Source organism: Hippopotamus amphibius, chromosome 1, assembly GCF_030028045.1.
Source record: "Hippopotamus amphibius kiboko isolate mHipAmp2 chromosome 1, mHipAmp2.hap2, whole genome shotgun sequence".
Taxonomy (NCBI): domain Eukaryota; kingdom Metazoa; phylum Chordata; class Mammalia; order Artiodactyla; family Hippopotamidae; genus Hippopotamus; species Hippopotamus amphibius.
In genome coordinates this window covers 141,901,000-141,914,288 of record NC_080186.1, presented here as the reverse complement: position 1 = coordinate 141,914,288, position 13,289 = coordinate 141,901,000, and the positions used below count along the sequence as shown (strand labels likewise).

Below are 13,289 nucleotides of genomic sequence, written 5' to 3'. Positions count from 1 at the left end.
TAAAGGTTTCTCCCAGTTAATTCTCTTGGATTTTGCTTGACTAAAGTAACTCTTTTCTTTTGCTAAGGGTGAAATTATTTTTTCTTCCTTTTCTAACATTTCTTTTTTTCTCTCATGTAATTTCACTGGCTAATAAGGCTGAAAAAGTTAAATAATAGTGGTGATGGTGAGCATCTATTTCTTGTTCCTGCCTTTACTGTCCCACCTTTGGACAAGAGGTAAGAGATAGAGCCTTTGGTCAGATCAAAAGAAAAACCACAGCAAGGAAATAGCCATTGCTTCCCAATTTCTTAAGAGATTTTAAATTTATAACTAAGAATGAATACTGAATTCAATAGATACCTTTGAAAACCTTTTGGTGTCTATTAAAAGGATGAAAAACTTTTCACCTTTTCAACTTATTAATATGGCAAATAATACTGTATTTTTATTTTGAAATGACAGTGTTGTTATGTTGCAGTTTGCTTTGGGTATTCTCTGGATTCAAAGTGATAAATTAATTCGAGGATTATTTTTTTTCCCATTGATGTTCATTAGTGAAGTGGATCCATAGTTTCCTTGATTTACTTTCGTGTTTTTTCAGATATGGTTTTGTCAACTTATTTATGTTATACTACTTTCTAAATCATTTGGAAGCTTCCTCTTTTTTTTCTGCTAGGATCTACTAGAGTTTAAATACCTATGGAGGTATTTGCTTTTTAAAATTGGACAGGACTTATTGCTGAAACTTTCTAGGCCAGCTGACCCTTTGCAGTGGGAGTTAAAATTTTCTGTCAATTATCTTAGTTTTATCTTCGCTAATTAATCAGTTTTTGTATTCTTTTTCTCCTAGGGTCAGTTTTGCTAATTTATAATTTCTAAGGATGTCATGTATTTTAACCACATTTTCGAACGTATTTGAATAATTTTCTTTTAATTGCACCTTTCTATATAGTTGTCACACTTAAAAAATGTTTCTATTGTGGTGTACCATATTGGCTCCCTCTTTTGATTCTTTAATAAGCTTTTCCTTGGTCAATTATTTGCCTATTGTACTTAACTTTGTAAAAAATAACTGACTTGTAAATTATTTTGTTTTAATTCTCTAATTTAACTTCCAATTTATCTTAATTACTTCCTTCTAGTTCTTTTAGGTATTAGGTTGCTCTTTTTTTTTTTTAACTTCTTGAATTGTAATATTATATTCACCTTTTAAAAGTACTTGCTAAAGATGCATTTGAAACTACAACTTTCTGACTGTTTATTTTAACCACATCCCTTAGGATTAATTATGTAGCATTTTAAGCTGCCATTATTTTCTAAATGTTCTTTGAACTAATTTTTACTGTATCTTTGATACATGAGTTGTATAAAAATGAGTTTATGCAACTAATAAACTTTATTAAATATACTGTTTAGGTAATGTTTCTTTCATTTTCTCTATTTCCAATCATTTAAATTTATTTGGATGATATTTCAATTTTAGTTTTATAAATTACGCATGAATTATTAACCAATAATTATATCTTTGTTTTTGACTACAATTATTATAAGATATTTCTCAGTCTTAACATTTTTTAACTTCAATTCATCCTTATACAGTAATAATATTCAACCTTCAATTTTCTTTGAATTTGTATTTACCTCCTTTGTTTTTGTCTGTGACTTTACTTAGAACATTTTCCATACCTTTACTTTAGAAGTATTTCTAATAAATATCATTTTATTGGGTTTAGTTCTTGATTTAATTTGAGAATCTTATTCTTTTGATATGTGAGTTAATATATGTTCTAGTTATAACAGGTAAGACAAGCTTAACTCTATCATCTTAATTTCTGCTCTGCATTTGCTTTTAAGTTGTTCTTATCCTTATTCTGATGTCTAACTTTACCTATATTATCTGCATATTTTTTTACTGAAATATACTTGACATAACATACAACATGTTGTATTCTAGTTTCAGGTGCACTGCATGATGATTTGACATTTGTATGCATTATGAAATGATCACCACAATAAGTCAAGTAACCATCTGTCCCCCTACAAAGTTATTACAGTGTCCTTGACCATATCCCTTACGCTGTCTATATCTCCATGACTGTTTATTATATAACTGAAAGTTCGTACTTCTTAATCTTCTTCATCTGTACTGTCCATGGGGTATGGGCACCCCTCTCGCTCTGGCAAATAGCTGTTTATTCTCTGTATCTGTGGGTCTGTTTTCATATTGTTTTGTTTGTTTTGTTGATTCCACAAGTGAGATCATAGGTATTTGTCTTTCTCTGGCTTATTTTACTTAGCATAATGCACTCTAGGTCAATCCATATTGTCACAAATGGCAATATTTCATTTCTTATGGATAAGTAATATTCCACTGTATATATACACCACATCTTCTTTATCTATTTGCCTAACGATGGGCACTTTGGTTGATTTCATACCTTGCCTGTTGTAAATAATGCTGCTTTGCATCTCTCTTTAGTTTATTTCTACCTTATTCTCTATGGTTCTTATAAGATAAATGGTCAGTTCTTGATTCTTCTTCTACTATAATGGCTCAGATTTTCATGCTTCAGTGTAATACCATAAAAATCTGAGAAATAAAAATGTCAATTCCCAGTTTTCCCACTAAAGATTCTGATTTATGTCTCAGGTGGAATCTACTTTTTAATCAAGCATCCCAGATGACCTTAAGGAAGTCTGTTATAGACCCTTTGAGAAACACTGCTGTAGAAGTTATCTATGTTAATTTTAAACATATCCTTAACCTTCAAATTCTTGATTCATAAACTCTTAAGAATAAAAGGTAAATACTGGGTCCTTGCTATGAATTAGAAAACAAATACTTTCTCCCTCATCAGCAACACCCGTCCTGATTTATTCTTTTTGTATATCTTCAGTATCTAATTTTTAAAAATATTTCAATTAACTTTTATTCTGCAGCTTTAATTTCTGGAGTTGTATAGTTTTAGTTCTACATGTTATCTTTAGTTCTATATGCTAGCATATACTGACTTTTTCTACACTAACGTGCCTTACTTTGACTACCTCTTGTTGGGGGCTAGGTTTTTTTTCATTAAGCTATAATATTTTTCTTTAAAGTAAGGACTCATGGATGCTGTGTTCCCTTCAATTTTGCATACTAAGGATAGATTGTCTTTCTTTTGCCTTAAAATAACATCAATGATATTCTTAGATTATATTTTCTCCCCCTCAGAACCCTATAATATTTTCCCATTGTCTTATAAAATTTAATCTTGCTGTGGAGTAGTTTGAGATTTTTTTTTTCCTTCCTTGCAGGTCATTCACTTTTTCTGACTTAAAGTTTAATAATTTTAGAAGAATATAATAAGGTGGCAATGGTATTATATAATTTTTGTCTTGGAACCCAGTATATCCTTTTGGCCTACTGATTAATTTCATTACAGGTATGTATAAACACACAATGTATAGCATAGTAGTTAGAGTGTATCCTTTAGTCATATTTTCTGTTCAATCATTTCTTAGCCATTCAACCTTAAGAAAATTAATTACACTCTCTGGGTTTCCATTCATCATCTGTACAATTATAACTACTACAACACAGGGTAACAACGACTTATGTATGTAGAATGTCTAAGCACATACGTGGCATTCAAGAACTGTTTATTATTATCACTATTATAATTAGTTATTGTTGTCAGATTTAAATATTTTTTGCATTCGCTTTTCCTGCCATTCTATACTTCATGAACATCATGGTTCTTCTGCATGTTTACTCTGCTATTGCTGTCCTGTATATTTATTGTGTTTTCTCTAAGTGGTTTTTAACTGTACATCTCTTTGTTTCTGTATTTGGAGTGATTTTTTTACAGTCTGAACTTCGTGTTACTGCCTTGATTTTTTTGCCATACTGAGTTTCCTTCTTACTATTTAGATTCAGTTATTAGTGTCTATGAAAATTCTTTATCCCTGAGTTTTGTTTCATATTCTATTTCAATTTTTGCAAGAAAAATACCTCTTTAATGAAAGTTTTGGTATATCTTGAAGTATTTTTTCCAATAAAGGGTCATTATCTGTCTTTTGCATGCTGAGTTCCTCTCTCTCTCCCTACCGAGTGAGTGAGTGAGTGAGTGAGAGAGAGAGGAAAAGAGAGAGACAGATGTCATTTGGTAGTTTTCCTGCACAGTTACCTTGCTCTTTCTTTGTTTAGATGTTTCACTTTGAGGTAGACCTTTCTATAGGGTTTCCCTATTTGCTCAAATATAGGTAGGGTAGATTTTTCTGGATTTTGCTTGCATGAACATTGGCCCTCCTCATGCCCTCTGTCTCTCTGCAGAGCTTCAGTTTTAGTTGGGTGTTGATTGTTTTTGTTTTGTTTTTCCATTGCCATTTTATCCTTCATGGCTTTTGGACAGAGAAGAAAAAAAGTGCACATGGCTTTTTGGATTCTTATAACTCCATTTCTGTAACACTTTTCACAACAGAAAATAGTTAGACATCAGTTTTCTGTTGCTTCATAATTTTAAGGACTGGGTGGTGTGTGTGTGTGTGTGTGTGTCTACTGCCACACTCTCATAGTAGGTATGTAAACTATAGAACTTTTCTAGGGAATAATTCGGCAATATGTATCATCATTTTAAAGACATATACTTTTGACTCAGAAATTTTACTTTAAGAACTACATTAGGAATCAATGGTATGCAAATATGTCAGCAATAAGGATACTTATTTTAGTTGTTTCTAACTGAAAATCACTTAGAAACAATGCAAATATCTAACAATAGGTGCTTGTTATATAAATTATGGTACATACATTCAGTAAAATATTTTGTAGTTATTAGAAATGATGTATACTTATATTATACTTAAAGACACAAAAAAGGTAAGTAGAAAATAGCATACACACAATAGTGGAGCATAATTACTCATATAAAAGTGTGTCACTAAGTGTGAAAAAAGGGCAGGGTTAACAATGATTATATCTGGGTGTGGGGTACAGGTGGTTTTCATTGCCTTTGCACATTTTTTTTAGAGTGACCATGAATTAGTTTTATAATCATAAAACAGTAATAGAGATAAAAAAAGAAAAATTGAGAAAGATACACACTGCTACCATCTCTAGAATAATAGCAACTATTATTGCTCTATGTCTGGTACTATATAAAGCCCTTAACAAATTATCTCATTTAATCCTCTCACTAGCTCCATGAAGCAAAAATTAGTGTTTCAGTTTTCAGCTGAGGAACCTGAAGTATGGAAAGGTTAAACATGTGTAATGTTACACAGCTCATAAAAGACCATGCCTGAAGGTGAACCCAGTTCAGTCTGATTCTAACAGCTACCATCATCCCAGTGCACCTTTGCCTCTAAGGATTGTCAAATACATTTGAATGCTTTTGCAGGTTACAGGTTATAGGTTTCATAGCTCATCATTCAAACTTTTGAATATTGGCCCTTATTTCATACTCTAAATATGAACTTAAAAAAACATTCAAAAGACAGAGTAAAGACATAACCAACAAAGAAAAGTATAAATGCAGAAGACATCAAGATTCATATTTCAGTGTAAATCATTCGCTTTAACATAATATTTTATGAAATAAAGAGTTCTTGACAAGTGAGGGTCCTAATCATGGCATCCGCAAGTATCATTCACTTTTTCAAGCCATCAGCTGAAAAGAGCACCAAAGAGGCAAATTTTCTTTCAATCTGAGAAGTTTCCTGAATTTTCACATAACTTTTACCCAGTCACAGACCAATCACGCAGTATACTGATTTTGACTTTGGAAAACACATTATTTTTCAACCATTTTCATCATAAACCTAAACTCCAACTGTCAGATATGTTTTCTTCTACATGATTAGCATTCTACCCAGAATACTGCCCAATCAAATCCGTCCACTTCAAACTCAACAATAGTGGCTCTGGTTAAAACACCACGAATGAGATAGCCCGAGAGAACAGACACAGCAGGGAATTAGGACTAAAATAGAGAATAACAAACTTTCAAACATCTCTCTTTCTGGAATCTACCTAATACTATGCTTCAGATGCTTTGCTATGTGTAACACACGTCATAAAGTTAAAAAACCAACTTAAAATAGCAAAACAAGCAATTAAAGAGGTTAACCTCCTGTCTCCCACCTGAAAGGCAGTAACAATGAGGGAGCCAGGAACTTGGGGTTAGAGCCACAAAACTAAGGAAGAACATGACACTTCAAGATATAATAATGACAGCTCATCTGGCATCAAGTCCTTACAGGAAAGATTCACAGCATCCAGCATCATTCACTGCCTCACCAAGAAATAGAACTAAAAAAACCGAGACACAAGTAGTGGATGATGATGTGGAATGGTGTTAATCACCATCTTCCTCTTCCTCCTCCTCCAATTTGGAGGGCAATGTGAATGACAATGTGCCAATTAAGGAATGTAAACACATGAGGATTCAGAAACTACACTCTACATTTTAGTCCCCAGTGGGCTTTCTTTGGAGTTCATTTAAGTCCAGAGCATTGACAAGAAACGATATCAACTGTTGCCTCTTTTCTATCATTATAACAACATTGGGCCTGCTGAGATAATACTTATTTGTAAAATATAAATAACAATAAAGGAACAAGGACTTGATGCAAACATAATATTCTCAGACACAAATGAATAATGTAGGACAGAAAATACAGCTTCCTGAATTCTGAGGCAACCTACAGAACTGTATAATTCTCCACCTGTTCCACCAACCAAAAGAAACACAAGAAAACTAAGAAATGCCAGAGTGTATAACAACACTCTATCCTCTCAATACAAACGGAAAGGAGTCTCAAAATATGATCCACTTGGTTCCTTTCTTTAGCACAACAATAATGATTGAGTGGAACACTGAAGTTTAGGTTCATCATAACTACATTTAAAAAAAAACAAACCCAGGAAAACCCCATCAGGGTCTCATGACAATGTTCAACGTATCCCCACATCTCTATGGATACCAGTCTACAGGTTATCTGCAAAAACCCCATACAGTATTTTGAGGGAACAGCTAAACAAATTGGCTCCAACAGAAATACAAATAAATGGATTAAAAACTGGCTATCTAACCGTATACAGAGAGAAATCGTAATTGGTAGTCCGTCTAGTTGGGGAGAGGTTTCCAGTTGGGTCCCACAAGGATCGATATTGGGTCCCATTTTGTTTAATATCTTTATAAAAAATCTGGAAGACAAAGTAGAGAATGTGCTAATTAAGTCGACTGATGCCACTAGATGAGGATTGGTGGTTAAAGTAAATCGGATATAGATAAATACTACTGGTCTTTAGAAAGACCAATGCTAACAGAGACTAGGACTTCTAAATAGTTATATCTTTTCAATGTATCACTTAAAAAAATCTAATTCCAAGCATTATAAATAAAAAAATTTAAAAGATCTTAGTGGCTTTGCATAACCAAAAGTTTAGGCGCAATGGATAAAGACAACACAGAGACTCATAATATCCACGAATGCAGAATAAAGGATGCCCCTTCCCCACCCCCCCATAGAGATCTTTTCTGTACAGCTTTATTTGGAAAACTGGTGGTTGTGTGTCTTTCAATACACTAAGGATATTGGAGGCATTTCAGATATGTAACAATCAAGGTAGTGAAAAGACAGAAGTAACTAAATTCTCAAATATATATACATCTAGTATTGGCAGAAAAATAAACAAGAGAACAACATAAAGCTTAAAAGAAAAAAAGGAGAGCTGAAACCTGAAGGCATGAACAAGGAAAGTGGGTTAAATTATCAAGAGAAAATTCTATAAGAAAACACACACACACAAAATAGAAGAATGCAAGGTATAATAGCAGGGTTTCCCTAACACTAGAAAAAGAGACTATAACTTCTGAAGACACTTGTGAAAAATATTCAGTAGAACTCTTATTAAAGTTTCTTTTTAAACACCTTAGTATTTTAAAGTTTAATTTGTCACATGGAGACAACTGTGAAAGCAACACAGCCTGTCAGCCATGGACTCTTGTGTAGACAGATGCGTTTTTTAGGTGCTGTTAAGTGAACTGAATATATGGACTAATGTGGAATCAGCTTTTAAATTTTATATTATTTTCTCACTTGCTTGCACAGAGGAGTGTATATTGGATAAGGACTGGAAAATCTCAATCGTCTCAGAATTCTTGTTAACTCTGCTATGCAACCTTGAATATTTCACTTTCCTTAAGAGTCTCAGTTTTTGCGTCAAACATCAGGCTAAGAATGGTTTTAAGAGCTGCAGATACTTCTGTTAAAATAAGAACTTACAGGAAAGTTCATACAGAGAAGAGATTAGAAAAATGTGGAAGTATGCCTTTGAGCTACAGTGGGCTCCCACCTGACTAGGCCTCCCATTTTCATCCCTGCCTGACCTCAGGACAGAGAACAATTTAAAAATCACTTTAGATGATCTGACATGCTGCTTCTGTCTCTAGGAAACCATCAACAGAACCTGAAAAAGTCGATCCCTCTCCTAGTGACTGATTGCTCCAAAGCATCCAACAATACTTAGTTGATTATATGTGCCTGATTTAAAAAAAAAAAAAAAACGTAGAATTACAGTTGAAAAGAAGGAACATTCTTGATAAGAAAAAGACTGACATTATTCATGATGCCAACACAAAAAAAGCACTGTGCAATCAGAGCCCTCTGCGGGTCTCCTCTAACCCTTCATGCTGGGTTAAAAAAAAAAAAAAAGGGAGTCTGGAATGTTAGATGGTTGCCTTGAAAAAATCTAATCAACATGGCTGTAAGTATTCTGGCCTAAGAGATAACTGATAAAGTTTGCAGTTGGCTTGCTATAGATTTTACAGCTAATACTTCTTGAAAAATGATTTCCTTGCTTTGACTTTAAAACTTCCAACGTGAAACATTCCTCTATAGATAAAGATGCTTTATTAGGGACTGGACTGGATCCTACATACTAGAGCATGTAAAACGCACAAGCAAGTATTGCAATAGGTCTGGAGACTGTAAATTTTATTTTAAAAAGCAATAATGCTTATCATTTATAATGTTTTATTAGTGTTCATCACTTACCTAGTACTTATATAATGGGGACTATGCTATCCTCTCTACGCTTCATCATAACTTCATAACTCATGACAGAGGAATTAACTCCATTTTACAGATGAGGAAACCAAAGGGTCAGAGGGCCTTTTTTTCCCCTATTGTCACACAACTAAGTGGAGGATAAATATCAAACCTGACTGACTCCAAAATATTTGTTCAGAAGTACTGCACTAAATGATAACTCCTGATACCAGGATGTTATGCACACTGACCAAAACCAGTCGACTCCACTTGTGCTAGAGAGTTTTAAGAAGAGGACAAGCATCTTATATTTTTGTCAAGTTTGAAACCAGAGGATTGGACTAGCGTAGAGTTTTTGAACCTTAGCAGTACTGACATTTTGGGCTGGATAATTGTTATGGGGCGGCTGTCCAATACACTGTAGGATGTTTAGCAGCACAGCTGGCCTCTACTCACTAGATACCAGTGACAATCCCCTCCTCCTGGTTTTGATAATCCAAAGCATCTACAGACACTGTTAATGATCCTCTGGGGGGGGCAAAATCACCTGTGATTTGAGAACCACTGTACTAGAAGAATTCTGGTATCTTTTTTGTTCTCTCACATTCTATGCCGTGAATTGTGGATCCAACTTCAGGCAAGAGGATGGCTTTTGCACTATGGGCTACCCGCCCAGTGAACCATTCCCTACCTCCATCTCAGTACATTGAATTTAAAATTATCTGAAGCTCTCCAGGTTCAGTCTGCTACAAAACTGCCACTCTCTGGTACTTAAATTTATCATTTAAATGCAAATTGGTATGAAAAAATAGGGTAGATGACAGTGAAAAGATATCAGATGTTATCTTAAGTCAGCTTTGCATTAGGCAATTGATTGAGACTCATTTCAAACTGCAGTCCTATGAGACAGTTTTATTTATTTATTCATTTTCTTTTCTTTACTAAAACTACTCTATCAGGAAAATCGTAAAATGGGTTTAAAAAGCATTCTCTCATTTGACAGCCCAAGAGAGTCACAATGCTACCTTGGAATCTATTAACAGCTTCCAATAAGTGAAACCTGGAGCACTGAAAAGAGATTGACAACTTCCTAGACCCTGTGGCTTACAAGGGCCACACCTAAGATTTGCACCACTGTGAATATCATCTCCTGGGAAAGGAGTGCCTTTGATTAGAGAATAGTTCAAAATCAAATATCAGACCTATGGATATATGGAAAATATCAGTGAGTCAGAAGCTTTCATTGGGTTTGCTCCAAATAAAACTCAATGGCAGAGATTATTTATGGTGAGCTACTCTTGGAATTAAATTGAAGTTAGAAATATTAAAATGTCAATTAAATAATTATTGGATGATTAACAATTCCAGATGGCTTAAAAGTATTACTATTTTCCTAGTTCCATCACTATGAACTATTTATCAAATCCAACATTATGCACTACTTTATAGACACTATTTATGGCAGATATTAAAATAAGATCTTGTTTTACTTGTCTATTTCGAAGGGTCTAAATTTGGACTATGGGAAAATGCATATGTAAATATTCTGTTCAGTGCAGAAAGTTATATAACAGGAAGCCAGGTGAAGTCACATTTTGGGAGTAAAGATGGCTAGATCTATTGGAACTGTTGTCAAAAGCCTTAAGATTGAGATTCTAAATCTTGAATGCAAATTAGAATACTATTTGGAGAATTAAAAAAATCATGATGCCCAGGTATACCCCAGGACAATCAAATCAGAATTTCTGGGGAAGAAACCCAGGCTTCAGTATTTTTTAATGCTTTCCTAGTCATTTAATTGGGCGCCCAAAGTTGCAAACCATTGCCTTAGGGAATAAACTGGGTTTACAACTGTGTGGGAATAGTTCTTTGACTATGCCTGACTTAAGCAACATAGTGGCCTCCTGTACTCAAAGGCTTCTAGGATTTTAAGTGGTACATGTGCAAGGCATTAAGTAATTATCTGTCACTTGGAAAGTTATTCTTTTTTTCCCTTCCACTTCTTTTTCTATCCATCTGATGACTTCAAGAACAAAGGCTCAGTTTGTTGCAGGTGGGTCTTTAACACATCTCTGTACTTGCTTCTCTCTCTTTTAAATCAATAAGAATGCACAGCTAAGGACTAGAGACTTTATCTAGTATAACTTGGAAGTTAATAACAGTTTCCTTTTTATTTATTTATACTTAAGATTATCTTCCAGCAAGTAATACTGATTTAAGTGATATGAAATTTCCTTTTTAAAATAAATTTAAATAAAGTGAGTAAGTTTAAATAAACATAAAGTAAATAATAGTACACATTATACTCATATATGGAAAAAATCACAAAGGTGGTTCTCAGATGCCCTTTACCTTAATACCCTAGTATTAAGGTAAAGGGCATCTAGATGTGGTATCATAAGTCTGGGCCCTATTTGTGCCTCCATCACTAACTATCTCTTCCCTGGGCTTTGGTTTTCTCATTTGTTAACAAGGCCATGAACCTACATTGCAGGCATTCTTCTATGAGTTTAAGAAGCAAGGAGGGCTTGCCCTTCGAACTTACCTTGTTGACATCCAGGCGCATCTTCTCATTGTTGGCACTGGCAGCCTTTTCAGCTGCTTTCTTCTGGCGTTGAGGTCCCCTCCCAAAAAAGATGTAGTTGACCAAAGCATATTCCAGAAGGGCCATGAAAACAAAGACAAAGCACCCCATCAGGTACATGTCAATGGCCTTCACATAAGGGATTTTAGGGAGAGTTTCCCGGAGGTGGGTATTGATAGTGGTCATTGTCAGCACAGTTGTAATTCCTGCAAAAAATGAGAGAGGTAGAGTAATAATGTTTGTATTTCCTTGCTGCTTTCATCATAGCTGGGAAGGTTAATTGTACTCTTTTACTTGTTCATATATGCTGCAAAACATATACCAGGCACTTATTATACAACAGTGCCTCCTGTGATAGGCCCTGGAGATACGCATAGATCATTAATTTATAGTAAACATTAATCATTTGGGGGCATTTCCTTTAATTACATTTTTATACTTATAGTTTTGTATCTAGTGGGGGCTAGAGATGTGAATTAAATGCTATGATAGACGTGTGTAACGTGAGAGTTGAGAATATGGAGAAGATCCTAGTTTAGTCCATGATGTGGCAGGGAAGACATCAGGAAATACAGACTTTGGAGCTGACTCCTGAAGAATGAGTGGGAATTACCCAGGCAACCAAAACCTGGAGATCAAAAGTGACAGCAGACCTAAGGGCACTGGTGGTGGAGGGAGCTTTTTTAAAGGGGTGCTTTCTGGGGGTGAAAGTACACAGCCCATCAAAAGATTCTTAAGAAACTCAATGCGGGTACATTATAGGATATGATGGGAAGAAGATGAGGAAGGTGGAGATTAAGTAAGGGCTGCATAATGGAAAGCTGCATACACAGAGCCTAATGCAGAGCTTTAACTTAAAATTGAAGGCAATGTGGGGCCACCAACCAGCTTCAAGTAGGGAGGTATTGGGGACAAACCATGTTTAGGAAATCACTCTGGTAGCAGTGTGGAGTATAGAGGGGAAGCATACAAGATAGGAAACAGAATACCAGCTTAGAGTTCTTCAGAATAAGTAAGTGATGAAGGCAAAATAAATTAATATAATTATAGTAGTACTGAAGTCAATGAATGCATTACACAGATGATATGAACAAATGACAGCAAAACTATGGAAACCAGAGGTGGAGGGAAGCAGAGAAGCAGGTGTCTAGTCTTCATGTTTCTGGGTTGTGGAAATGTAGGCACATAATGCACAGAAAAATAATACAGAAGTATTACAAGGATCTTCATGGGAAATGCCATGCTAGGTCAGGTTGTAATTGCTTGTCCAGCTGAGGGAGCATCTCCGACGGTGGGGAGTACTATCCCTCAAAGCTATAGTTGGAGGGATAAATAGAGATATGCTGGGTAAAAGCACTGGGAGTCCAGAGTCCCGAGTTTGATAAGGTCCAGCTTTGCAGCAAAAGAGTGATGTGAAAATAGAGCTCAGAGGTCAAGATCACACAGATGGGAAGTTGTAGAGTCAACATTTGAACTGGGATCTCTCTGACTCAGAAATCTGTGTCCTTAAACACCACCCAATTACACAGCGCAAAAGTTACGTTTCAATTCTGTGATTTTTTGTTAGGAACATACGTTTTCTGATTTTATTTTCTCTCTCTAATAAGATTATAATTTTTGTCTTGTTTTTCTACATGCTCATGAAAAATAATTTTGGCCAGAAAAACATGGTCATGCTTTAGATCTA

General features: G+C 34.8%; 1 protein-coding gene across 3 annotated transcripts in view; it reads right to left on the bottom strand.

Annotated features, from left to right (window-relative positions):
• Nucleotides 1-13,289, bottom strand: part of GABRB2 (gamma-aminobutyric acid type A receptor subunit beta2) — a 246,355-nt gene that overhangs the window by 21,561 nt on the left and 211,505 nt on the right. The window contains exons 8-9 of one of the 3 annotated variants that reach the window (XM_057747516.1): nucleotides 11,564-11,808; nucleotides 7,058-7,171 (exon numbers count right to left, since the gene is read on the bottom strand). In XM_057747516.1, coding sequence (XP_057603499.1) covers nucleotides 7,058-7,171; nucleotides 11,564-11,808 — 359 coding nt within the window. Of the gene's footprint in view, nucleotides 1-7,057; nucleotides 7,172-11,559; nucleotides 11,809-13,289 lie in introns of all 3 variants that reach the window. The other 2 variants (XM_057747527.1, XM_057747538.1) reach the window with 2 other exon arrangements.